General features: G+C 37.4%; 3 protein-coding genes and 1 pseudogene across 6 annotated transcripts; 2 read left to right on the top strand and 2 right to left on the bottom strand.

Annotated features, from left to right (window-relative positions):
• Positions 1 to 1,640: 1,640 nt before the first annotated feature.
• Positions 1,641 to 5,528, bottom strand: LOC103939659 (serine--tRNA ligase, chloroplastic/mitochondrial). Of its 3 annotated transcripts, XM_009349766.3 has the most exons (10): positions 5,202 to 5,528; positions 4,939 to 5,087; positions 4,640 to 4,733; positions 4,397 to 4,545; positions 4,190 to 4,282; positions 3,762 to 3,941; positions 3,520 to 3,686; positions 2,434 to 2,568; positions 2,259 to 2,352; positions 1,641 to 2,120 (listed from the first exon to the last, which is right to left on the bottom strand). In XM_009349766.3, the coding sequence occupies exons 1-10, from the start codon at positions 5,434 to 5,436 to the stop codon at positions 1,845 to 1,847; spliced, it is 1,572 nt and encodes a 523-aa protein (XP_009348041.2). In that variant the 5' UTR covers positions 5,437 to 5,528; the 3' UTR covers positions 1,641 to 1,844. The 3 variants fall into 3 exon arrangements, with proteins under 3 accessions (XP_009348041.2, XP_018501114.2, XP_048437303.1); XM_018645598.2 differs by lacking the exon at positions 5,202 to 5,528 and having other exon boundaries at positions 4,640 to 4,740; positions 4,939 to 5,081; XM_048581346.1 differs by lacking the exon at positions 5,202 to 5,528 and having other exon boundaries at positions 4,640 to 4,766; positions 4,939 to 5,079.
• Positions 5,529 to 6,866: 1,338 nt separating this feature from the next.
• LOC125475920 (histone H3.3) lies at positions 6,867 to 8,195 on the top strand. 2 transcript variants are annotated; one of them, XM_048581344.1, is made up of 4 exons: positions 6,867 to 7,025; positions 7,281 to 7,352; positions 7,447 to 7,523; positions 7,719 to 8,195. In XM_048581344.1, exons 2-4 carry the CDS (start codon positions 7,281 to 7,283, stop codon positions 7,978 to 7,980), a joined length of 411 nt encoding a protein of 136 aa, XP_048437301.1. In that variant the 5' UTR covers positions 6,867 to 7,025; the 3' UTR covers positions 7,981 to 8,195. The 2 variants fall into 2 exon arrangements, with proteins under 2 accessions (XP_048437301.1, XP_048437300.1); XM_048581343.1 differs by having other exon boundaries at positions 6,879 to 7,121.
• Positions 8,196 to 8,703: 508 nt separating this feature from the next.
• Positions 8,704 to 12,426, bottom strand: LOC125475919 (annotated as a pseudogene).
• A 4,046-nt stretch (positions 12,427 to 16,472) lies between these two features.
• Positions 16,473 to 17,753, top strand: LOC103962112 (VQ motif-containing protein 9). The gene has a single exon (XM_048581342.1). It carries the CDS (start codon positions 16,481 to 16,483, stop codon positions 17,453 to 17,455), a length of 975 nt encoding a protein of 324 aa, XP_048437299.1. The 5' UTR covers positions 16,473 to 16,480; the 3' UTR covers positions 17,456 to 17,753.
• Positions 17,754 to 23,914: the final 6,161 nt, after the last annotated feature.

The following is a 23,914-nucleotide window of genomic DNA, read 5'->3' as shown; positions in this document are numbered from 1 at the left end:
TTTTGTTTATGATTTATCTGCGTCTTCTGAGACATGAATAAACTAATATGCACTGGGAGACCAAGGTGGTGGTATCCCAAACTAATCACGCTATTTCATACGCACAAGTTAAAACCTGTTAGCATCTCAGTTGCACGTAAGTTTCTGCTGAAACGAGAAATGGGTTGCTGTTAAATCACAAAAAGTCCTCTTGGTTTTGTGCTGTTTTCATACAGGACCAAATTGTCTGCCATTGCCTATATAGGTAATAAAATTGAAGCTGATGCTGCTAGTGAGGGCAGATTTCATAGGAGGGACATTCTCAAATGTGTAGGCGCCACCATTAGCGTGGTAAGAGCTTTCTCCTCGTTACTGTTTATTATTACTAGCCTCTCGGCCTGCGCAGCTTTTTCGATTATTTTTCTCAAGCGTGGCAAATGCTTAGGACTCTAGGAACCAGAGAAACATGACTTTCTGTTTTAAGTTTGGTTTGGTTTAGATTATCGTTACCCTTGTTTATAATGTTTTTTCTTCTCCTTTTAGCATTTTAATCAAGCAATCACATTTGTTGGTGTTTCTAAAATGTTAACCACAAGCGCATTGTGTTCTATACATCTGAGAAGAAACAACGCGTTGTGTCAACATTGTTGAACTGAAGAGTTAAATCGAGTTAATTCTGAAATAGGTACTAGTTTTGCTGGTGACTCACTTAAATTAGAGTGACTTGACAATGAGTTTCTGCAAGTTGTAATGTCTTCTTAGGAATTGATAAGAAGCTCAGGAACATTTGTTCAAGGGGCTGAGGCCGCTGGTTTGATGCAACGCAGACAGCTTCTGGATTTCTTTGCAAGTTTTTCAAATGAAGCTCAGAGATAAGCAGACCTGAAAACAAGGGGCTTGCTGCTGCTTTGAATTTGATAGAAAAAGCAAAGAAGGAAATTTGATACAGCTGCAGTTGCATTTTGGGATCTTACTTGTTCACCAAGTTAAACACTGCACCGGCAAAAAGAAAGCTTTTCTGCCCAAGGGAATCACCCCATGGTTATTGATTCTAGCACATTCATGTTTGGTTTGGCCAGCTAGCTGCTATGTCTGCATTCTCGGGTCCTGATCAAATAGCCAGAGACCCTATTAGCCGCTGATCCGGACGTTTTGCCATGGGTTCGGAAACACCAACGCGGCCGTGAAACAGTATCAGAAACAGATTATGGGAAACAAGTTTTTTTTTGGGGGGGGGGGGTGTAGGGAGAGGGAGAGAGAGAGAGAGAGAGACAACGTCGTTGTATGTCATGAGAAACAAATATGAATATTTGAGCCTTTCAGCCTGATGTAATTTAGTTTTTGGGTGAAGAAACAAAAGCTACAGATGGTCGTTTTTTTTTTCATCTTTGTTTTCCTTTTGCTTCTCTCCAAAACTGCGTCGTTGTAAGGTTGCATTTTTCACAAAATTCTTTTACCGTTTCTATAGGCGATAATTCACGATGTTCTTCATAAGTTTTTCACCTGTAGCAGCGGGGAAATTCTCTCATTAATCTGCATGAGATACAATCTTAGAGCGAGGCAGCTTCGGTTGCCTTGCCGCCCAGGTAAATCCGCCTATCTGGAACACCCAAAAGTGCAGAGACTTGTTTGAATCCTAAGAAAAGCATTGCACGACGACATACACAATGTGATTCATTGCAACAGAGCTTGAAACACTCTATAATGATCATCTCTTGATGCAAAGGATTCCAAATAAACTTTAAGAAATGACCACCGTATTTGTCGGCTTTTGCTTACACTCCCCCCTCCCACCTATGAAAAATCTCATAACCAAAGAATGATCCCACAGAAATTTCCGAGCAAATATAATTTACAACATCATCCTACCTAGGTTTGGGATGTATGGACTCCAGTCCGCCCATAAAGGGCCTCAATGGCTCAGGGATAATGACCGAGCCATCTTCTTGCTGGTTGTTCTCAAGTATGCATACGATCATTCGTGGTACTGCACAGGCCGTTGCATTCAGTGTGTGAACAAACTCTGGTGGAGCGAGGCTGCTTTTGCCCTTCTTAGGATTTGTTAACGCTGGTTCTGTAGAACGAAACCTGATCCCAAGACGACGACTTTGATAGTCTGTACAGTTTGATGCGCTTGATATCTGTCCGCCATTAATGAAAACATAAATCTTTACTATCTCAAAAAACAACTTTGAACTAGCAGTTCTATAGCCTAGCCTAGGAAACCAAGAACAAGTTTTGTTCCTTTTTTCTTTCGAGGGGAGAGATCATTGCAATACCTCTCCATATCTTGCTAAACCAGGCATCCATGCTTCAATATCAAATTTATGATAAGCAGGCGCACCTAAATCCCCAGATGCCATGTCCAAAGTTCTGACAAGAAACTCAACATTACCGTAAACATAGAAAAGTCAAATCAGCTGAACAATCATAAGGTTGTGTAGAAGTACTCACTTGTAGTGTAATCCTAGCGATGAAAACAGGTCTTCTTCAATTCTTAAGAGCTCTTCATGGAACAAATCACTATCCTCTGGTCGGCATAATATAAACATCTCCAGCTTGCTGAATTGGTGGACTCGATACAGACCCCTGAACAGAATAAAAACAATTTATCGTACGATGGACAAAGTCTACAAGTCTTACAGAATATTCTCTACTTGCACACAAGACTATGAAAAACAAAAACCTACGGGGTATAACCTTCCACTATATGGAGATATTGCCACCAAAGAAATTGTAACAAAAAATTGATTTTGGACCACTGCTTAGAAATTTAATACAATTGATAAGAATGCTTCTGCGTGTCCACAAAAACAGAGACAATAAGCCATGCCATATTTTGAACTGCACATAGCATGCAGAACGCATCTTACTTAAGATTTCAATCTGTCACTTACAAGTTACAAACCAAAACTACAGAAAGTTAGATTGAAAATTGGTGTATCATTCATGTATTCCACTCCCAGATTCTTGTGAATAGAAAATAAACATTGCTTACAAGAGAGCCAACCAGTGGATCCCTATCACCAGCGGGCATGAAAAAATGCTTTCAAAGTTCAAGGCATATAACACCACAAATCATTTTGATATTCATTGACTACTATCCAAAAGCCACCTCATTTGGGTTGGATAGACTGGATAATTAAAGCATGATGACATTCATCATGTTGGCACACATTTGGACAGTCATGGGGATCGAAATTTCCAATTTGGCAGATGCCGTTTAGAAAAAATAGGAATATTAACAATAATATGGGACCATAAACCAAGTGGTTTGAGTATTTTTCACAAAGAATGGGTGAACCAATTTGGTTTATGTATTCATACGCTGTCGCATTTAACTACTTGCTCGTGCTTCTTATAATTTCTTTTGTTTTCTGTTAATAAAAAATTGTTTTTTGACAGAGAAATAGATATGTTTTTGCGTTTAATTAATAATTTAAAGTAGATTAAGAAAGTGATGAAGTATAAACCACAAGGGAAATATGAGGTCACTGGAAACAAGGACAACGAAAGAAATGTAGCCTGTTGATAATTTACCTTGATGCTGTACCTGCAGCGCCTGCCTCAGTACGGAAGCAATGGGAAACTGCCACATATTTCAAAGGTAACAATGATGCAGCAAGTATAGAATCCATATGAATTCCCCCAACAGGAATCTCTGCTGTGCCGATGAGGCACTGATCACTATCCTCAATAGAATACACCTGTTTATATTTAGCCAGAGATAAGACAACATTTTATTTCTAGCAGACTATGAGAAAGAGAATGTTTGAACTAACCTGGGTATTTGCTCCTCGGGGCTGGAAACCACATTTTTCAACAACAGAAGATCTTACAATTTCTGGGGTTGTTAAAGGTGTGAAGCCCCTTTTCATGACTTCCAAGAGCGTCCAGTTAATAAGGGCCATCTCTAGGAGTACTGCTTCATTCTTCAGATAGTAAAACTTTGAGCCACTGACCTGTATAAATTAGTAAAATCTTAGTTGCATTGAAAAGAACCCTTTCCCTTGTTGCTTAGTTGGATTTGATTTAAGCATGACCTAGAGGATTTATGAAATCTTCCAATTTATCCCAGAAAGATCCCCAAAATCTCCAACTCAGCACAATGTCTAATTTAAATGTTGAGACTGGAATTACGTCGCATGATTTTCTTCGTTTACCATATACTAGAGACACTTCAACACATCAAATAAGACAAAGATAGTACCTCTGAAGCTGCATCAAAATCAAAAAGATCCAGTTCCTTTCCAAGTTGAAGGTGATCCTTGACAGGAAAGCTAAACTCACGTGGGCTGCCTACCTACAAAATGACATAGAAAATGAGGAAGAAAGCAGAACGAATATGGACTACAAAACCTCTCTTGTGTGTGTGTGTGTGTGTGTGTGTTAGAGAGAGAGAGAGAGAGAGAGAGACCATATTTCTTAAGGTTGAAAAATCCTCTCCGCCTATCGGGACATCAGGATGAGTCATATTTGGTATACATTGTGCTTCCTGCTGAAGCTCATCAGTAAGTTTAAGCAGGTTTTCTTCCAAAGAAAGAAGCCCTTCCTTCAGATTCTTTCCTGAATGCAAAAGCCAATAATTCTAAATAACTCAAATCGAAATCAGCACACCAAGAAAACAAAATGAACATACAAAAGAAGGGCATACTGATACCTTCATCTATAAGTTTTTGACGCTCGGATGGCTCCAACTTTCCTTTCATCTTGTTTGCCACCACATTCCTTTCCCCACGAAGCCGTTCAACTTCCTGCTTTCTGTGAGTAACAATTAGCTATATAAACTGAGAAACAAAACAACACTTTTTCAAAACTCAAAACAACAAATTCCCAAACTCTAAAGCCAATTGCACAACAGGACATAAACCCCACGGAGCAGTTAATCAAAATACGAATTGCCTGCAGCACTTGTAAAGATTCAGCAAATCAATCAATCACAAAAGTTAAAAATCTGACCTTTTGAAGACTCAGCATTTTGTGGTAGAGCTCAAGCACAAGTTCCAAATTGGCATTGGAGTTCCTCTTCTTTATGTTGGCCGCAACCGCGTCCTTGTTGTCTCTTATCCACTTGAAGTCTATCGCTGCTTTCCATTGCTGCTTCACACCTGCATCTCCCCACAAAGAAAAACACAAAATATTTACAACCAAAAAAAAAAAAAAACACAAAATTCAGCTCCAATTTATTCAAAACTACAAATTGAATTGTGAAATGATCGAACCCTTTTCATCCGGGCTTGTTTCTTTAGGGGTTGCGGTAGCAGTTGCCTGTGCGGCCGGGGCCGAAAGGCCTCTGACGAAGAAAAGCGGAGGAAATGGAAATCGTTGTCTGCGGCTATGGTGGCAGAGGAAGGTTTGGGAAAAGGGTTTGAAAACGGAGCGGAAAGATGAAGAAAATGAGATTGGAGGAATAGTGGCGAGCTTCAGGGTTTGCAAGGTTGTCCCGCCCAAACCCATCGTTCAGCTGCAGACTGCAGAGCGTGCGAAAACCTGCTGGAATGGGTGCACCGTGAAAAAAGAGAGTACTTGGACAGCATGAAGGGACTAAATTTATTCCCAATTTTTATTATTTCTAAACCAATTTATCGACAACTTTTTCACATTTTGCATGCAGAACAAAAGAAAGAAAGTAAAAAATAACCAAAGAAACAAAAATGAAGAAATTTCAAAGCATCTTCAAATGAGATGTCGACATCCTAGTGGAATGCTACTGTGCATATTTGACATTAAAAATCTTTCTAATTGAAGTGTTATTTGTTGACTGGATTTGAATGCTTTGTGATTTGGAATCAAATATGACATTAATGTCACAGAATGTCTATTCCGCTATGAACATCGACGACAGACAATGAGTGCTAAGTAGTGATCAATTGCCCAAAGATTACGGGCCAAAGATTATGAGCTCGTTTAGAAATACTTTAAAAATGACTGATAACACTTTTGATGAAAATAATTTTAGAACCAATCCTTAAAAATACAAGTGCTTTAGAATCCAAAAACATTTTCTATAAAAACGTTTTCAATCTGTTTAAATGCACTTTCAAATGAACCCTAAAACACGAGGATTATGGGATAAGAAAATTAATGATGATGAAGATATAGAGCTCATTTGGAAGTGCTTTATAAATGATAAAAAAACGTTTTTAGAGAAAATGTTTTTAAAATCAATCCTTAGTAAGAATGCAAGTAAATTTGAAAAAACATTTGAAGTGCTTCCTACAACAAACACGTAAATTGTGCTTCTTGCAAAAACAATTCAAATGCTTTTAGAACCCAAAAATATTTTTTCTAAAAACAATTTAAGTTATTTTAAAAGCACTCCAAACAAACCAATAGGATTATTAAGCAATTATTATGATTCTCCAGAAGAAACAGAACATTTTAAATATCAAAATAAATAAATAAAAAGTTTTGAATCTTTATAATAAATAAAAAAATTAAAATAACCAACAAAATTTTATGTTTTAATTTTCATTTGGAGAGTTGTAATGAAGGTTATATTGTGGAAATCTAAAATTTGTTTTTTAGAGAATTTCTTTCTAAATTTTATGTGTAAGCGGAGTCTGGTAAGAGATTTTTTAAAAAAAAAAAGTAAAAAGAAAGGTAAATAAGAAAAGTAGTTAAAATTTTTCTTGTTAAACTTGGTATTACGATCTAGTATATTTCTTTTCACTTGAAGGTGATAGCTCTTAGATTCAAATCTCGTGAATAATGAATTCAATTCTAAATTAGGTTGTCCATTATGTGGTTTAACTGAATTTTTATCTTTCTCTTAATGTAAAAATATCGATTTACTAAAAAAAAAAAAAAAACTCGGGTGAGGGAAAGGAATGATTAGGACCAATAGGAAGCGACTATTTGAGTTTCAGGATCCGTGGCACATGACATCCAAACCGTTCACTATCGATCGTAAAACAGCACGGCGAGCGAACGCAATGACCGTCCGATAGGCAGCGGGGCAAAACAGTAAATGCGAAACAAGGCGGTCGGCGATTCCGCCGCCAAGTTGGGTTTGTTGAACAAGCACTATATATACACAGAGAGAGGTACGACCTTTCAATTCGCACCCACGTTTCTGAATTCGTTTTCTGAGAACAAAATCTCTCCTCTTTCCAAATCCAAACCCTTTCGACCCCCAAGAGGTAATCTTTCTTTTCGCTTTTTGTTCTTCATCTTCTTCGATTCAATTTATCGCGATTGCTTCTGCGATTGGGAATTAGGGTTCTTGGGCTGCGTTTCAGATTGGGATTTTGTAAAATCGAATTGGATTTTGATTGTTGGGGTTTAATTTGTGGTTGCAGATGGCCCGTACCAAGCAAACTGCTCGTAAGTCCACCGGAGGCAAGGCTCCAAGGAAGCAACTTGCTACCAAGGTTCGTAGATACCTCCTTCAAACCCTAATTTTTGCCCCCTTTAATTTGCTTTGTTTTCTTTCAATTTGTTAATTCTGTTTTGGGATTTTCTCAGGCTGCTAGGAAATCAGCCCCTACCACGGGCGGCGTGAAGAAGCCCCACAGATACCGCCCTGGAACTGTTGCTCTTCGGTATGTATTCGAACCCCCATTTATCTACCCAAATAATTCTCAAAATTTGTGATTTTGATTCTGGGTAATTACTGAAATCAAATAACATTTGGTAATTGATTGTTGTTGTTTTGTAATTTGAATTCTGGGTATTTTAGTAAGTATGATTTTACGTTGCTGGATTGTGATTGTAATGTGTTTGTGAATATGGCGCAGTGAAATCCGCAAGTACCAGAAGAGCACAGAGCTGCTGATCAGGAAGCTCCCGTTCCAGAGGCTGGTTCGTGAAATTGCGCAGGACTTCAAGACTGACCTGCGTTTCCAGAGCCATGCTGTCTTGGCACTGCAGGAGGCTGCCGAGGCGTACCTCGTCGGGCTGTTTGAGGACACTAACCTGTGCGCCATTCATGCCAAGCGCGTCACTATCATGCCGAAGGATATCCAACTTGCCAGGAGAATCCGCGGTGAGAGGGCTTAAGAGATGAAGAAACACAAGAGAAGCTGCTCTGTGTAAAAGGGCTTTCGATGGGCAAGCTTGGATCTGATTGATTAATGGCACTTAGATTTTAGGGTTTATAATTTGTTTTGGTTAATGTGTAATTTTCAAGAATTGAAGACTTTGGTTGCAATTGTAATTGTGTTGAACCTCTTTCGAGTTCTATCGACTTGATAAATGCAGTTTGTGTTTCTAAATACTTCTTCCATTTTCCTATTCGATATCTGCACGTAAACAATCAAACACGATTATGAAAACGAAAATGGATTTGTGAAGGATAAATAGACGAACTTTTAATATTTTAATCTTAATTCTAAAGCACTTTTGAGAGAACGTTTTGGTACAATATCGATGTATCCTGAGATTGACAAGTGATGTATTTATCATCTTAATTCTAAAGCACTTTAGAGATAACGTTTTGGTACAATATCGATGTATCCTGAGATTGACAAGTGATGTATTTATCATATTAATGAATTAGTTTATCTCAGTAGAGTTTGTTATATACAATACTTGTCAACATTATTAGAAGAAAAAGTTAAGCATCAGTAACAAAGTTAGCTTTCCGCAAAATGACGTATATTGTCACGATGATTTCCGCAGACCTTTTTTATCCTTAGAAATAAACTATTTACTACTTTGAAATTTGACTAAAAATAAGTAGTCATGAACCAAAGTTCAAATAATTGTTGCACAAAAACTGAAGGAAAAGAAAAAAACAATATGACCAGTGCATCTTTATTGTGTGGCAGGTGCAAAAGGCTCTTAACAAATGTAGCCTAGCTTCCATCCGGGTTTCGGCGACTATTTTACAACAGCTAATGCAGAAAGTCATGAGAAATGAAAAACCATCTTTTAGTGATGAACAATAAGATCATTTCAAGGGCTACCATTTTGCTGTATTCTGAAACAAGCCAAAATTTCTTATTAAATCATTGTTTTCAAATAGGGCATTCCCTGAGAGAGTTCAACTCTCAATGTAGAAACTCATCTATTGGAGGAAAACTTGGATATAACATCATTGCGCAGACCAACGCTTGGTTTTTAAGCAAACACCGTCTACAGGGGACCTGGAAAAGTTCCGTTCTCCCTTTGCTCGTTCCATCTCTCAACCTGATATACATACAAAGAGTACAACAAGAAAACTGTTAACTTTAGCACTGCTAAGGAATACGGACTTACGAGAGATCAGCAGCCAAGTAGAAAACCTGAACTGAAATGAAAAACAATAACAATTCCTTATAGCACGTAAAAGCAATAGGAAACTCAACAGCAGCATAAACAAATGCACTTGTGGGCACACCAGTAACTAAGTCACACATTGGCGAATGTCTTGAACTATAAGTGCGTGTGCAAGGGTTCTATTCTATACTCGAGATCGGGTACTTCATCCGAACAAGGAACTGTATTCATTTTGACAAATATTGAAAATATCATAAATGCTCTCTTGGTCACTAGAACAGGACTCTTGAAAGTATAATATATACGATTTATCAATCCTTCAAATGAGGAATATTCAAAGTTCCAATCTTGAGCAAGACTGGCTGCCCACGCGCCTGAAGTGCGGGCGAACAAAATCACACCCCCTTAAAAAAAATTACTAAGAACATTCACAAACACTCGCCACAGATTGTGGCATATTCTCTCTCCTCCCAGCAGGAAAAACTTAAATAAGGAAGAGAAGAAACTATAAAAAGATCAGCAATGATTTAAGCGTTGAAACATCTCAACAGATATTCTTCTAAGATTTTGCTTCGTATCTTGTGTAAACTAGAGTAGAAACAATCAAAATCAACTATAAGCATAATAGAACTGCTTAATAACTTGTTGTACAACACATATTTTTCTGATCTCACAACAGTATTTAAATCTCTAACCTCTCCCAAATATATACAAAATAGCAAGGCGAGTCAGACGAAAAAGGAAAAAAGCAAGGTGATCCAATTGAGAAATCTATTTTATATATTAGGTTCAGTTTCTAGTACAAGACACATTACAAAAATACCAATACTATTTCGGTAGCAATGAAAGGCTAAAGAGTAGATCTGAAATTTAATGTGCAGAGATCAACATGAGTAAAAACAATAAGCCCAACAAATTGTAATAAGGTGTGTGGCATTCCTTTATTTTACACATGGTATCAATTGATTGTGGCCTTGTCAACCATATATCTTCTTTTCCCTCCTTCCAGATTTGTAACCAATTAGAACACTATAAGATCGCCAATTAGAAAACTTCTCCAATAGCAAAGGCAACTTAACTAAACTAAATTAAAAACACTATGATTCAACATGTTGAGGATGCAGAAGGCCATATTTTCAATATAATGGCAAACACTACAATTTTAGGGCCTGAAAGAGCACTGAAATTACATACCCATTCACCAGGGCAAAGAGAGCGGTAAAACTTTGCAAATTTGTCACACTCCGGAGCATCTTCCCCCTTCGCAGCTGTGCACCTGAAAATAATTGGACCAGTGAAAACATTGTCAAAAATTTCAGCACCAAGCTAGAATGTACGTGATAAATGCTGCTCAAATAACAGAAGGGAGTGGTGTGCCTGTGTATTTGTAAACATACCGATGATACTCTATATATCGGGTAAAGCAATGCCTTGTCTGGTTAGTAGTTGGGAAACGGAAATCTGCTGGTGCCGTCTCAATCTGGACAAGAAAATAGAATGCCAGTGAACAAATCAAACATATAAAGATAAAAGATAAGATACGATATGCACTATGTTAGGGAACAAAGAGAAATCATTGATAACTTTATAGGCAACTAACCTTAATTTCAGGTGTCTGTTCAACTACTTCTTGGTCACCTAAGTTTCAGTACTATCACTGCTTCTTCAGCAGCAGCTTCAGAGGTAGGATTGGTTTCAGTGCCTTCTTCAGTAGCAGCAGTAGGACTGGCTTCACTGCTTACTTCAACAGCTGGTGTAACTTCAGAGCTTTCTTCTGCAGCAGCAGCAGGTGCTTCCTCAGGTTTCTCGGAAACAACTTCTTTTACTTCGACAGGCTTGGCACCCACATCTTTCTCCAATGCGTATTGCTGTATGTCAAAGTATAACAGGGAAACACTTAGCCATTACTAATCTTATGCCATTGAAAAGAAAGGACTAACAAAGGACGAGCATCTAACATCTCCAAAGGCTGGAAGATTTTTATCATTATCCAGAAAACAGCCATATGGCACAGATAGCAGGCCCTGCAATAGTTCTTAGCGTAATACAACTAGATTGCGGAGTAGTATTAAGCTTAATACAACTAGGTTGGTTGCATGCCTGGGGAATGATACGGGGAAAGGGGAAAACTTTCAGCATATCTAGTTCGGTTAGGAACAAGCAATACATGGCCCAACTGCACCACAACAGGTCATGCCTACTTCATGGAAGAATTTTTCGTACAAAGGAAGTGGACACTACACTCCGCTATGATTCTGCAAGCATGTGAGTCCTAGACAAGCCTAATGTATCCCGCAATCACAGTGTCAAGTTTTCTTAGTACTAATATACTACCAGAAATATTACCCTACTTTGTGCCTTCCCAAGCTCAGGCTTGCTTTAATGTGGCAGGACTAACATGACATTATAATGAGATGTAATAATACTTGTTTTGGGACCAAATACATGCATTAAACCTGCCGATACATTATTTTCTCCACACGATGTCAAGTTTCTTCTATGAGCATGTTTGATTCAAGGTGATGTTACTCCGTCCAGGATTCTGACACAAACCGTTTACTTGTTTTAGAGCCTAATACCGCAGTGTGGCTTACATCTTACCTAATTGATTGACTGGCCTAAAATGCTCCTCTAAAGCAACAAACTTGTAATGCTTATAAACCGCCCGGTTACCTGCCTTACACGATAAAGTGTTACACAACTTTGGAAAAAATTCAAAATAAATTGAGAGGCACACCAAACAGAGTAAATCAAAACCTAAAACTTGTCTATAACAATATTTAGTTGCATTAAAAACACAATTAAGCACGCAGTACGCAACCGTTGATCAAAATTTTCAAGCAATTCTGACGGCTTAATGAAAACAACAAATTTAACATTTTTCTACCGAAAATTAAGCTCTAGAATTACACAACAGATCATTGAAGCAAAAGATTATTAAAACCAGAGCACAGATCCATAATTTGATGCAAAATTTCAAATCGTTCCTTTAAAGAATTAGCATCTAGATCGAAGTAAACAGCGAACATTTCCATGAACGAAATTGGAACGATTGGAGAGCTAGAGAAGACGATCGGCATGGTACCTCAGCTAGGGTTTGGATTTTGTCGGCTTGCGTCTCCGCCATTGATGGAATCGGATCTGCTTCAGCTGCTCTCGCGTTTCAGGATATCAGGCCGCCAAGGAGAGAAAGAGAGAGAGAGAGAAGAGACGAGAGCAACGTAGCGTGTGAATGGTTTAGGTATTACCGTCTAGAAGCTGGGAATTTTTAACTGAGTTACTGAGGTGGAAAAAGGTAAAAATTGATGATTACAGTGGAGTAGTATAGAGTCAAGCTGACAATCTTGGGCCTGTTTCTGTAAAAAAGGATGGGCCGTTGGCGAAGAAGTAGACATGTTTGATTAATATTAGGCTTGTCACTTGTAAGGAACGAATCCGGATCTTCGCCGGATCTTTGTGGGGATCTTGGTCAGAAATTATATTAAATTTATTTATTTAAAATTAAATACAAATAATATCTGACAAAAACTGATCGCATGATGTACGATAAACAGACACGATTCACGTATTCTCAAGATCCTCAGTAAGAGGATCAGGAGAGGATCCTGTTGGGTAAGGAACCATCACCCCCTTCCAAGTAAACAACTTGACACGTCTACAAGTCTTTTTTTTTTTTTTTTTTTTGTGGGTGTGTTTTTAACTCATTATTCAGCGCCACTTAGTACTACGATCTAGTGATATTACTCTTCACTTGTAAGTGAGAGATCTTAGGTTTGATTCTCACCAAACATGAAGTTGAACCACATTATTATGACAAGCCCATTGTAAGACTTAGCTCATTCTCCCACCCCTTTAGTGTAAATATTATCGTTTGTTCAAAAAATAAATGAATAAAAAAAAACCTATTATTTGGCCGGGGCTAGATTGTCATGATAGTCATGATTTGTCTCTTTAACCTATTGCGTTCTGAATTTAAACTCTCCTTTTTTTCATTAGTATAAATTATTATAGATGTGAATATCGCTTGTGATAAAATTAAATAAAATAACAAATCATTGCCCACTATTTGAGTCCCGTAGTGTGAACAGCGAACTAGTTGTTTAAATAGGGCATTAAAGTAATTTGCTATACGAGAATGTTGTGTCTCGCCCTAGGCCTTACAAGGCACACCTTACCCTCTAGGGGTAGATAGCAAATACCAAATGATTTTGATCTGATTGTGTGCAACTACTGCCTACAAAATAAAATTTGAGCTTGAACTTACATATCACTAGAACGTAGTTTCATAGTGCTAAGCATTGGTTAAGCTACATAGACGCAAGGAGAGGCGAACACCCATTCTCTCATCGTAAATGAAGCTCAGGAGCGAGTAACCGCCCCTCTGGTCCGTCGAAAAACTTGTAGGTAGCAGTCATGTATTCTTCTGCTGTTGCACAGGCCCTGCGCACGGTGGCTTCTTGTTCTCAGTGTGATGTGAATGTCGGCTGCAATAAGACAGCCATGGTTGCAGTTGCAGAGCTTGGTTTGGCATGATTTGTAGATTGCAGAATCTGCATACCCACTATCGGGAAGAAGAAGACGAAAATGTTAAAACCTATTTTTTATAACTTAATTACATGAATTTTGCTTACATTTTACACGTGGCAGTAGTTACTGCCATTCATTTCACCACAACTAGGAGAACATCACATAGAATTCTAATAGTACTCTAAGTGAAAGAAAATTATACCTATACTAAAACCCAAGTAAAAGTTTCTTGTTTTTAGGGTACACACTATCATATAAATACACACTATATTCTTTTGTTGCATATAAGTTGCAAGTCACACATATACAATATAAAATAAATTCATACGAGATTCAAAAAATATTTTCTAATGCACCACAAACTTGTAATCACTTGAACTTTTATCTCATACCATTAGATGATTTACCAAAGTACTAAGGAGAATTTTTCAATATATATATATATATATTATATGTTATATAATAAATATGTCTTTATTTATATGATATATAATAAATGAAGGCTTCGTTTAGACGCTAGGCGTCAGGCCCTAGCCAGCCGCTTGACTAGCGTTTAGTGTATTTTGGACCTTCCTCATTATACATTTACGTAATAAAACAATATTAAAAGAAACGACACTTGTATCCTCCTTCAAATACGATTAGTGCAAATTCTCCTTTGAATATTCCGAGTACTCCAACTTCTCCTTTGACTATTCAAATTAGTCCAGATGCTCCTTGATTGTGGTCTCACAAATAAAATACAACTATTAACTAGCTTCTTTTAGGCTCCGAAAGAACAAACAATTATAATCTGCCACGAGTTATTCCCTTTTAAAGTAAGAAAAAAACTTAGACACAGTCATAGTTGACAACCGTCTGTATATTTGATAATTCTTCATTTTGATAAACAAACAAACAAAAAAAAAAAAAAAGTGAAGGAATGTTGGACTAACTTTACATGTATACCCCACCCTTGATTGAAAAACGTGTTGTCTTTACCGTACAAATTGCATGATGGAATAAGTGGCAACGGGTCACAACACCCTCATCATGTAAAGAGCTTCAGATTTTGTTTGACCGTAATAGTTTGCAAGAGAATAATAGTTCAAATCATAAAACTCAATGACACACAGACTATTCGCCGGGTGGCTTTTGAGTTTAATGGTTTTTATCTTTTTGGAAAGGGTTGGTACCTCCCGCGTAATTATTGTTGAATAGCTACTTTCATTTAATTTTTTTTATTTGAAAAAAAATAAATAAATGTATAGTACGCAGTCCTATTACATTTAGTTGTTAAATTCAATAATGTATACCATACATGCTCCAAAATTTTCGAACCGTCTCGTCCTATAAATGATCAAATTCCATAAAGACTTCATGGAAGCTAGGAGGTGTAAAAAAAATTTTAAACGAATGTCTTGATGTATTTGAATACTTGGTTAATAGTATTATCCTATAGATTTTTAGGAAAACTAAAAAAAATGATTTGAAAACTTTGAGCTTTAATCAAAAGAACAAAAAATTTTGTAAGTGAATAGTACCAGGAGTGACTTTTTAGAGTAAAAATATTATTTTCGTTAAAAATGAATAGTACTGTGAGTATTTCGTTAAAACTCTATGGATTTTTAGAGTCAATTACGCGTATTTTAATGAAAGGTTTTTGAGTTGTTTTTATAGGGAAATTAAAAAATGAGGATGATGGAAGAGATTTTTTGAAACGAGTTTATAATTACAGTAAAGTTTTAAGCATGAATATGAACGTTAGGATAGTGCTGAAATCATTCCCAACAAGAGATCTAAATTAATTTGAAATTTTGGGTGTAACATTTGGCATGTTGATAAGGCAAGAGTAACAGAAATTTTGACCAGATGAGAAAATTTCTAGTTCCAAAAAGGCTAACATTTATTTATTTCGTAAGTTGGAAAATACCCACCACTATTAAATACATATATCATGTCACTACAGAGTACAGAATAAATGTTTAATCCCTACCAAACAAATCTGCAGGTGTTATTATCCCTGTTTAGTATTTAGTAGGGATTATTATTCATCAAAAGGTAATAAAAAAAAAACTAATGAATAGAAATTGAAAATTTTGAATTTTAATGATAAGCATAAAATAAAAAGCAAAATGAATAGTATCAAGTTTGACTTTTTAGTGTAAAAATGTGATTTTTCGTTAAAGTAAACAGTACTGTGAACTTTTCATTAAAACTTCAAAAAAAAAAAAAAAACCAAAAAAGGGATTATTTTGTAGCAAGGAAATTATATAATGGCATAAAAATCTTGCTATTTGGAATTGTGTCTGTTTTGACTGTCCAAAAACTTTGATAAATTTTGAGAAAGATAAGTGAGATTAAAGGTCGAGAGATGCTTGGCTTGCATTACGGGTCATGTCCCTTATCTTCTTTTAAGTCAAGAAACAGGCCAAAGAGACGCATTACTTCTTTTTGGTTCTCGACTTGGGACCATAAAAATCATTTCTTTTATTTTCTTTTTCTTCATTCTTTCTTTCTTTATTTTTAATTTTCCTAAAAAAATAAAAACTTTTTTTTTTCTTTTCCTAATTCCATATAAATAATATACGGTCCAGTCCACACTTGTCCCTACTCGCCGACTGCCCCCCTCAGAAGATTATCCTCATTTCCCCTTCCCCACCACTCTCCGACCAACAACCCCGCTCCTCCTTCCCCCAGATATTTTCAGATCTACTCAGACCACACAGAGGAGAGAGAGAGAGAGAGAGAGAGAGTCTGCTGCGTTTGTATGTAATTTGTGTTGTTTTTTGTTATGGATAAAAGCTGTCCCTCTTCAACTACTGATTCAGCTGCTCACACTACTGCCGCTAGCAGTGGCGGCGGTGGAAGCTTCAGCACGACCACCACCAGAGACAATTACCTCAAACACGTCAACAAGCTCTCCCACAAGATCTCAAAACCCACCACCACCAACACCCAAAACACCTTCCTCAAAAAACCCAACTTTGAAAACCCACCGCCTCCTCCTCCTCCACTTCCTCTTCCTCCCCAACAGCAGCAGCAGCACCAGCCGCCGGTCTACAACATCAACAAAAATGACTTCCGCGACGTCGTTCAGAAGCTCACCGGCTCTCCCGCCCACGACCGCTTCTCTAACCCACAGCCGCCCGTCCAACAGCCCAAGCCCCAGATCAGCTCTCGCCTCCAGCGCATCCGCCCTCCCCCCCTCGCTCAGGTTAACAACCGCCCCCCTCCCTCGCTAGAATCCGCTGCTCCACCCCCAAACGCCAGCAATCCAATCATCCCACCCATGGGATCCGCCGCCGCTCACTTCAACTCCATCGGACGGTCCACAACCCCTCTCTCTCCCCTCCCTCCTTTCCCAACCGTACACGGAGCGGCTGAATCCCCCGTCTCAGCCTACATGCGGTACCTCCACAACTCAATCTCAGCCGTCGATTCTAACAACCAGAAGTTCTCGGGATTCTCGCCGCTGGCCCCACTTGTTTCGCCGCGCTGGACCAATCTGACTCCGCCTCCGCAGCAGAATCAGCAGGTTGCGCCTCCGCTGCAGGGGATAGGTACATCAGCGAATCAACAACCGCAGACAACGACGGCGATAGCTTCACAGCCACAGTTCGCGATGCCTCCGTCGCCGCTTCCATTCGGGTGCTTGAATTCGCCGCGATCCTCGTACCCATTGCTTTCCCCAAATCAATTAGGGTTTCCTCAGCTGCCGCTCTCGCCGACAGTGCCTGCACCAAGCCCTAGGTGGAGAAGTTTCTAAAGTTTCTTCAGGTAAGTCAAGCTTCAAAACACAGTCGTTTAGGGTTTAGGGTCTTTAATTTTCGATTTTATAAAAAGACAAGAACTTTGTACATTCTGGGTTGAGGGGTTTATTCAATCACCGGTGGGTGGATGGAAAATGGTCCACCGCCGTTTAAAGTTAGGGCATTATCTTTGTTATGTAAATGGGATATATAAGAGTGAAAGATTTGTAGGTTTGTTCTTTGTTTGTTATCTGGATGTTTGGGGTTTAATCAAAGGTTAGAAATGTTATATATACAGAATTTGTGTTGCTAAAATTATGCTTTTGTTGTTAATTATCTTAGTTTTGTGAACTTTCTGCATATCGATTTGCTAATTGGATGATATAAGCATGTCTGGCTCCTATATGTTTGCGAATTCTAAACGGAAGTTGTTATTGGCACTCCAAAATAGTCTGAAAGTCAAAAAGTTATCGTGTGCACTCCGTCAAGTGCGATATCTTCCTTGTGTTCTTATAACATAGGAGTGTATAGGACTTTTTCAGAGTTCCAATGACAGTTTCCTTTTGAATAACCCAAATGGAAAAAAGAGTGATATCTCGGGTATCACCACGATTTGTGCGATACATGTTAAGATGTTCTTCCTATTTTGGTGCTAAGTTGATGCAATCTATTTTGGCACCTAATTTGCATATGTGATGAAACTCCACCTCATTGTTTGAATTTCATGTTCAAACAAAACTTCTTGTTTTATGTTGAAAAAGGCCAGTCCTTTTCTTTGACCAGTTGGGTGATGGATGTTGATAAAACGTATTAATTGGAAACACAAGACTACCAAATGTTGTTGTCAAGCCTTACTATGCTAGGAGTTCATATAAAAAATTAAAAACAGTTATGTTGTTCTAAGTCGGGAAAGACCCGATAAGTGCTAAGCTAATAAGTTAAGGTTTGAAGTGAATTTAAGGATATTGAGTTGTTGAAGATTGGTGAGTGATTAGTGTAGACACTAGGGTTTGGATTCTAGTGTGATTTTGCAGATGGAGTGTGCTAGGAGATCTTGTACATGTCATGCTGATTAGGTATAAGTATAACCAACCAATAGGAAATAATTAAATGAAATGGGGGAGTGAAAAACTTAATAACTTAGACTTCCTCAAATGCTTTTTGACTCACCATTAGTTGGCCTTGTTCATTCGCAGAGTTCCCTACTTCACTCAAATAGCCATAGAAGAAGCTGACCTAGACAACCTAGCTAAGGTTCTCAAACAATAGTTCCATTCCCCTTACGTGCATTGCAGGCAAATCCTGTTACTACTAGACCTGGCTAAACCACTTGGTTTGTGACATAATTTCACTTTCCCCTAGCGCTGCCTCTGGTTTTCCATCTGTTGTAGCCCTTATTTGTCTTTTGTTCTTTGGCCTTGACTTACCCCCTCCCCCGTCCTTCTTAGAATTCGACATCTCTGATATGTTCTGGATTTTGTTCGCACACATTTCATTCGTTGGAGCTTTGGAATTCTGACAGGTTTTTGTGACACTAATTTGATATCTTGTATATTCGGAATCAGCAAATGTAGGATTTGCCCCGTATGGAGGAGAATTCTAAAGCATATAACTTGTCATCCTATAACTGTCATTTTTTTTGGCAGAAAATCTTATAAGATCTAGGAATTTGTTATTATTCTATAACAAACTTTATATTTTGTATTTGGAGGAAATGCTATTGTTTGACGTGAACAATTTAATTCTTGGATGTGGCAACTAGGTTCAATGAACAAGTGTTTTTTTGGCAGACAACGTTGCGGTGGTCTTCCTTTCCCTCCCCATGGAGTGCATTGTTTCTAGCTTTCTAGGGACTGTATCTGCTTTGGATGCACTGAAAGAGGCTGTGTGATTCCCTATTGTATTTTCAAAAGTTGGAAGGGAATCACATACCCGTTTTATGAGTAACCAAATGCCAAACAAGACGCCACTTACTACTACTACGGTTTAGTGGTATTCCTCTTCATTGGTAAATGAGAGGTCTTAGGTTCGATTTTCGTCAAAGGTGAATTTGGACCACATTATTGTTAGCCCATTGTGAGGCTTAGCCCATTTCGTCATCCCGTTAGTATAGATAATATCGTTTGCTAAGGGGAAAAGAAAAAAAAAGTCAAACAAGACAATCTAAATCTGGCGATTGATTGGTCATCTTGTATGGTTCGTTCAAGAGTTGAGCTCCTAGTCTATAAGGTCTTTACTTTTCATACCAAACTTATTAATAGTTTACTCTTTCGTTGCATGTCGGATACGTTTCATTGCGAAAATTGACCAAATGCGTTTCATTGCGAAAGTTGAGACCAAGGAGGCATGGTAGATGGTTTATATGCGTGTCGAAGGTGCAAGGGTGAATGCTCTTCGAGCGAATGTTGAGCATAGGTAACCGAAATCAGAAATTTGATTATTTAAAATTTTGATGGATACAATACAAGCACACTTTTGATGACCCATGTGCATATGTTTGTCGAATGCTCCACTATGAAGTCATGGATTAGTGACGGGGCAACAAACTCTATTGTTTGTTTTCAATTTCAAATGTCACCGTTCATGATCGGATTGACATTAAGTTGTTGACCCAAAAAAAAAAAAAAAAAAAAAAAAACACGACATTAAGTTAGGCATCAATCGTTTCTCACAAGACGGAAAACACGACATTAAGTTAAGCATCAATCATTGCTCATGAGACGGAAGGATTCCTTCGTGAAATTGATTCACCACATGATAAATATTTAACAGACGAGTGATGAACTATTTAAATACATTACAATCATCTATGCTATTGCTATCAATGTCGCCAATTGGGACTAATATCAATTTCACGAGAGAATCTCTCCGAGAACCTATGCAAATAGATTCTCTAGTGATAATTTAGCCACTGCGATAGATCTAAGGACGAAAGAAGAGTCCTTTGGGGATTTTGAAAAACAGGTTGTGTTTTAATTAAAAGTAGCCTTGGCAAACATATCGTTGCTTGGTCGGTCGGAAAAGGCCCACTACACGACATTGTACATATCCCTAATTCCTCTGGACATACACATAACACATAAGAGAACCAAGCGAAGCTCAAACATAATTTCGGGGCTTTGTTTAGTATTTGCATTGGTCATTGTGAATTTGGCCATGAAAGGTATTTTTAGTGTGCTTTTAACGAATTAATTATATATATGTGTCATATTGTGATTTTGAAGCATTAATGAACCTACAATAGTCTTTGTGTGTGCTGCTACATACACATGAATAATTACAAGTTGTAACCACAACTTTGTACAAACAAATCGCCAAAGGAGTCATAGTAGACAGTTAGATGTTTGACGATGACAAACACATTACTTAAGGCGCACAAGTGAATGCTCTTGACTATTTGAGCTATGAGCCTGTCTTCAAGCAAATGTTGAGCATAGGTTATGGGACACATCCTCAATGAGTTTAGCTTTGTGTGTAAGAGCAAGTCCATCGATGACTTTTTGCCATGGCTAGGTCCCAAATCCAATCCAACATTCACCTCCACCCATTTCTTCAAGCCATAGCTGATGGAGCATTGAGAATAGCCATGTCCAATCTAGCCCCAGGTCTAGAAACACAATGGATGGAGAGTAGCATAATTATAACAATCTATTCTAAACTAATCTCATCTGTTGAATAATTGGAGAATAGTAACTGCCATGATGATTATTATTCACAATGGGGGAAAAGTAGTAAAGAGAAGCTGAGACAATTACTGTGTTAAGTGAATAGCAACAACCACAAGTCCACTTCTAAATCCAAATTCATCATATGGGTGGAAATGCTCTAATGCGAATCTCTAAATCAGAAATTTAATTATCTATTAAACAAAAAAAAATTGGTTATTTAATACGTCAATTATTTAAGGATGTGTTATCTACGCACATCTTTTTATTTCTCACACATCTCTCAATTTCGGTTGTTAGATCAAATAAATTGAAAAAGATAAAAGACTAAAAGTTAACAAAAAGTGTGTGAGAAGTGAAAATGCGTGAGTAGATAGCACCACCCTTATTTAATATTTTGATGGACACACGTACACATTTGATGACGCGTGTGCAAGCATGCTCCTCTATTCTATCTCTAAATCATGATGAACTCAAGAAGAGATTAGCCCTAATTGACAAAACAAAGAAAAAAAAAACCACTTGACACTAATAAGTGGGAAGTATTAGGTTCAACTCTTGTAGATGACGAAATTGATAACAAATTACCTTGATTGATTCATTGCTTGAACATACATACAATGCATAAGAGAAACATGTGAACTTCAAACACGACGGCTTCATTTACACTTCCAACAGAGGAAGACCCTTTCACAAAAGCACGACTGGATATTTGTTTTTTTTTTTTTTTTTTTTTTTTTTTGAACAAACTATATTATCTACACAAAGGGAAGGGAGTGGGCTGAACTTCACAATGGACTAGCAATAATGTGGTTTAAATTCATTTTTAACGAAAATCGAACTTAAAATCTCTCAATGTAAAGAGGAATACAAGTACACTTTGATGACCCATGTGCGTATGTTTGTCGAATGCTCCACTATGAAGTCATGGATTAGTGACGGGGCAACAAACTCTATTGTTTGTTTTCAATTTCAAATGTCATGGTTCATGATCGGATTGACATTAAGTTGTTGACCCAAAAAAAAAAAAACACGACATTAAGTTAGGCATCAATCATTTCTCACAAGACAGAAAACACGACATTAAGTTAAGCATCAATCATCGCTCATGAGACGGAAGGATTCCTTCGTGAAATTGATTCACCACATGATAAATATTTAACAGACGAGTGATGAACTATTTAAATACATTACAATCATCTATGCTATTACTATCAATGTCGCCAATTGGGACTAATATCAATTTCACGAGAGAATCTCTCCAAGAGACGACCTATGCAAATAGATACTCTAGTGATAATTTAGCCATTGCGATAAATCTAAGGACGAAAGAAGAGTCCTTTGGGGATTTTGAAAAACTGGTTGTGTTTTAATTAAAAGTAGCCTTGGCAAACATATCGTTGCTTGATCGGTCAGAAAAGGCCCACTACACAACATTGTACATATCCCTAATTCCTCTGGACATACACATAACACATAAGAGAACCAAGCGAAGCTCAAACATAATTTCGGGGCTTTGTTTAGTATTTGCATTGGTCGTTGTGAATTTGGCCATGAAAGGTATTTTTAGTGTGCTTTTAACGAATTAATTATATATACGTGTCATATTGTGATTTTGAAGCATTAATGAACCTACAATAGTCTTTGTGTGTGCTGCTACATACACATGAATAATTTCAAGTTGTAACCACAACTTTGTACAAACAAATCGCTAAAGGAGTCATAGTAGACAGTTAGATGCGTGAGTAGATAGCACCACCCTTATTTAATATTTAGATGGACACACGTACACATTTGATGACGCGTGTGCAAGCATGCTCCTCTAGTCCATCTCTAAATCATGATGAACTCAAGAAGAGATTAGCCCTAATTGACAAAACAAACAAAAAAGACCACTTGACACTAATAAGTGGGAAGTATTAGGTTCAACTCTTGTAGATGACGAGATTGATAACAAATTACTATGACTGATTCATTGCTCGAACATACATACAATGCATAAGAGAAACAGGTGAACTTCAAACACGATGGCTTCATTTACACTTCCAACAGAGGAAGACCCTTTCACAAAAGCACGACTGGATATTTGTTTGTTTTTTTTTTTTTTTTAACAAACAATATTATCTACACAAATGGAAGGGAGTGGGCTGAACTTCACAATGGACTAGTAATAATGTGATTTAAATTCATCTTTAACGAGAATCGAACCTAAAATCTCTCAATGTAAATAGGAATACCACTACACCTTAATATTAAGTGGCACATGACTAGATATTAAATAAGTCTCGTGATGGCTCTTCGTTACCCAAAAGTGTGACGAATGACTAAAGATTAAATAAGTTGTCTTAATCTGAGCTTTGGACCATAAGATACATATCAATGACGATAAGATTAATAAACATGTTGAAGATCTGATATGATTAAGGGCTGGTTTGGTATTATTGTGCTTTGAAAAAAAACTGCTTCTGCTGTGCTGTGAGAATAAGCAGTTATGAAATAAAGCAGCAGAATGTTTGGTAAACTTTTTTGTAAAAGTGCTTTTGAAAAAAAAAAAAAAGTATTATAATGTTTGGTAAACTTTTATGTAAAACAGATGTGAAAAAAGATCGATTTTTCAAAACTAGGTTTTGCAGCTTCTTGTTTTTGGCTTTTTTTCACCCAAAACTGTGAAAACAAAGCTGAAGCTGAATGTTTACCAAACACAAAAACAGCTCCCAGCTTTTTTTTATACCAGTTTTTTTCAGAATTACCTCAGTATCAAACCAAGCCTAAGGCCTTATTTTAACTTATTTTATTTAAAATTGAACACAT

Source organism: the organism of the source record quoted next, unplaced genomic scaffold, assembly GCF_019419815.1.
Source record: "Pyrus x bretschneideri cultivar Hongxiangsu unplaced genomic scaffold, Pyrus_bretschneideri_v1 Contig17, whole genome shotgun sequence".
NCBI classification, from domain to species: Eukaryota; Viridiplantae; Streptophyta; class Magnoliopsida; order Rosales; family Rosaceae; genus Pyrus; species Pyrus x bretschneideri.
The sequence above is the reverse complement of the archived record's forward strand: the minus strand, read 5'-3'. Positions and strand labels throughout refer to the sequence as shown.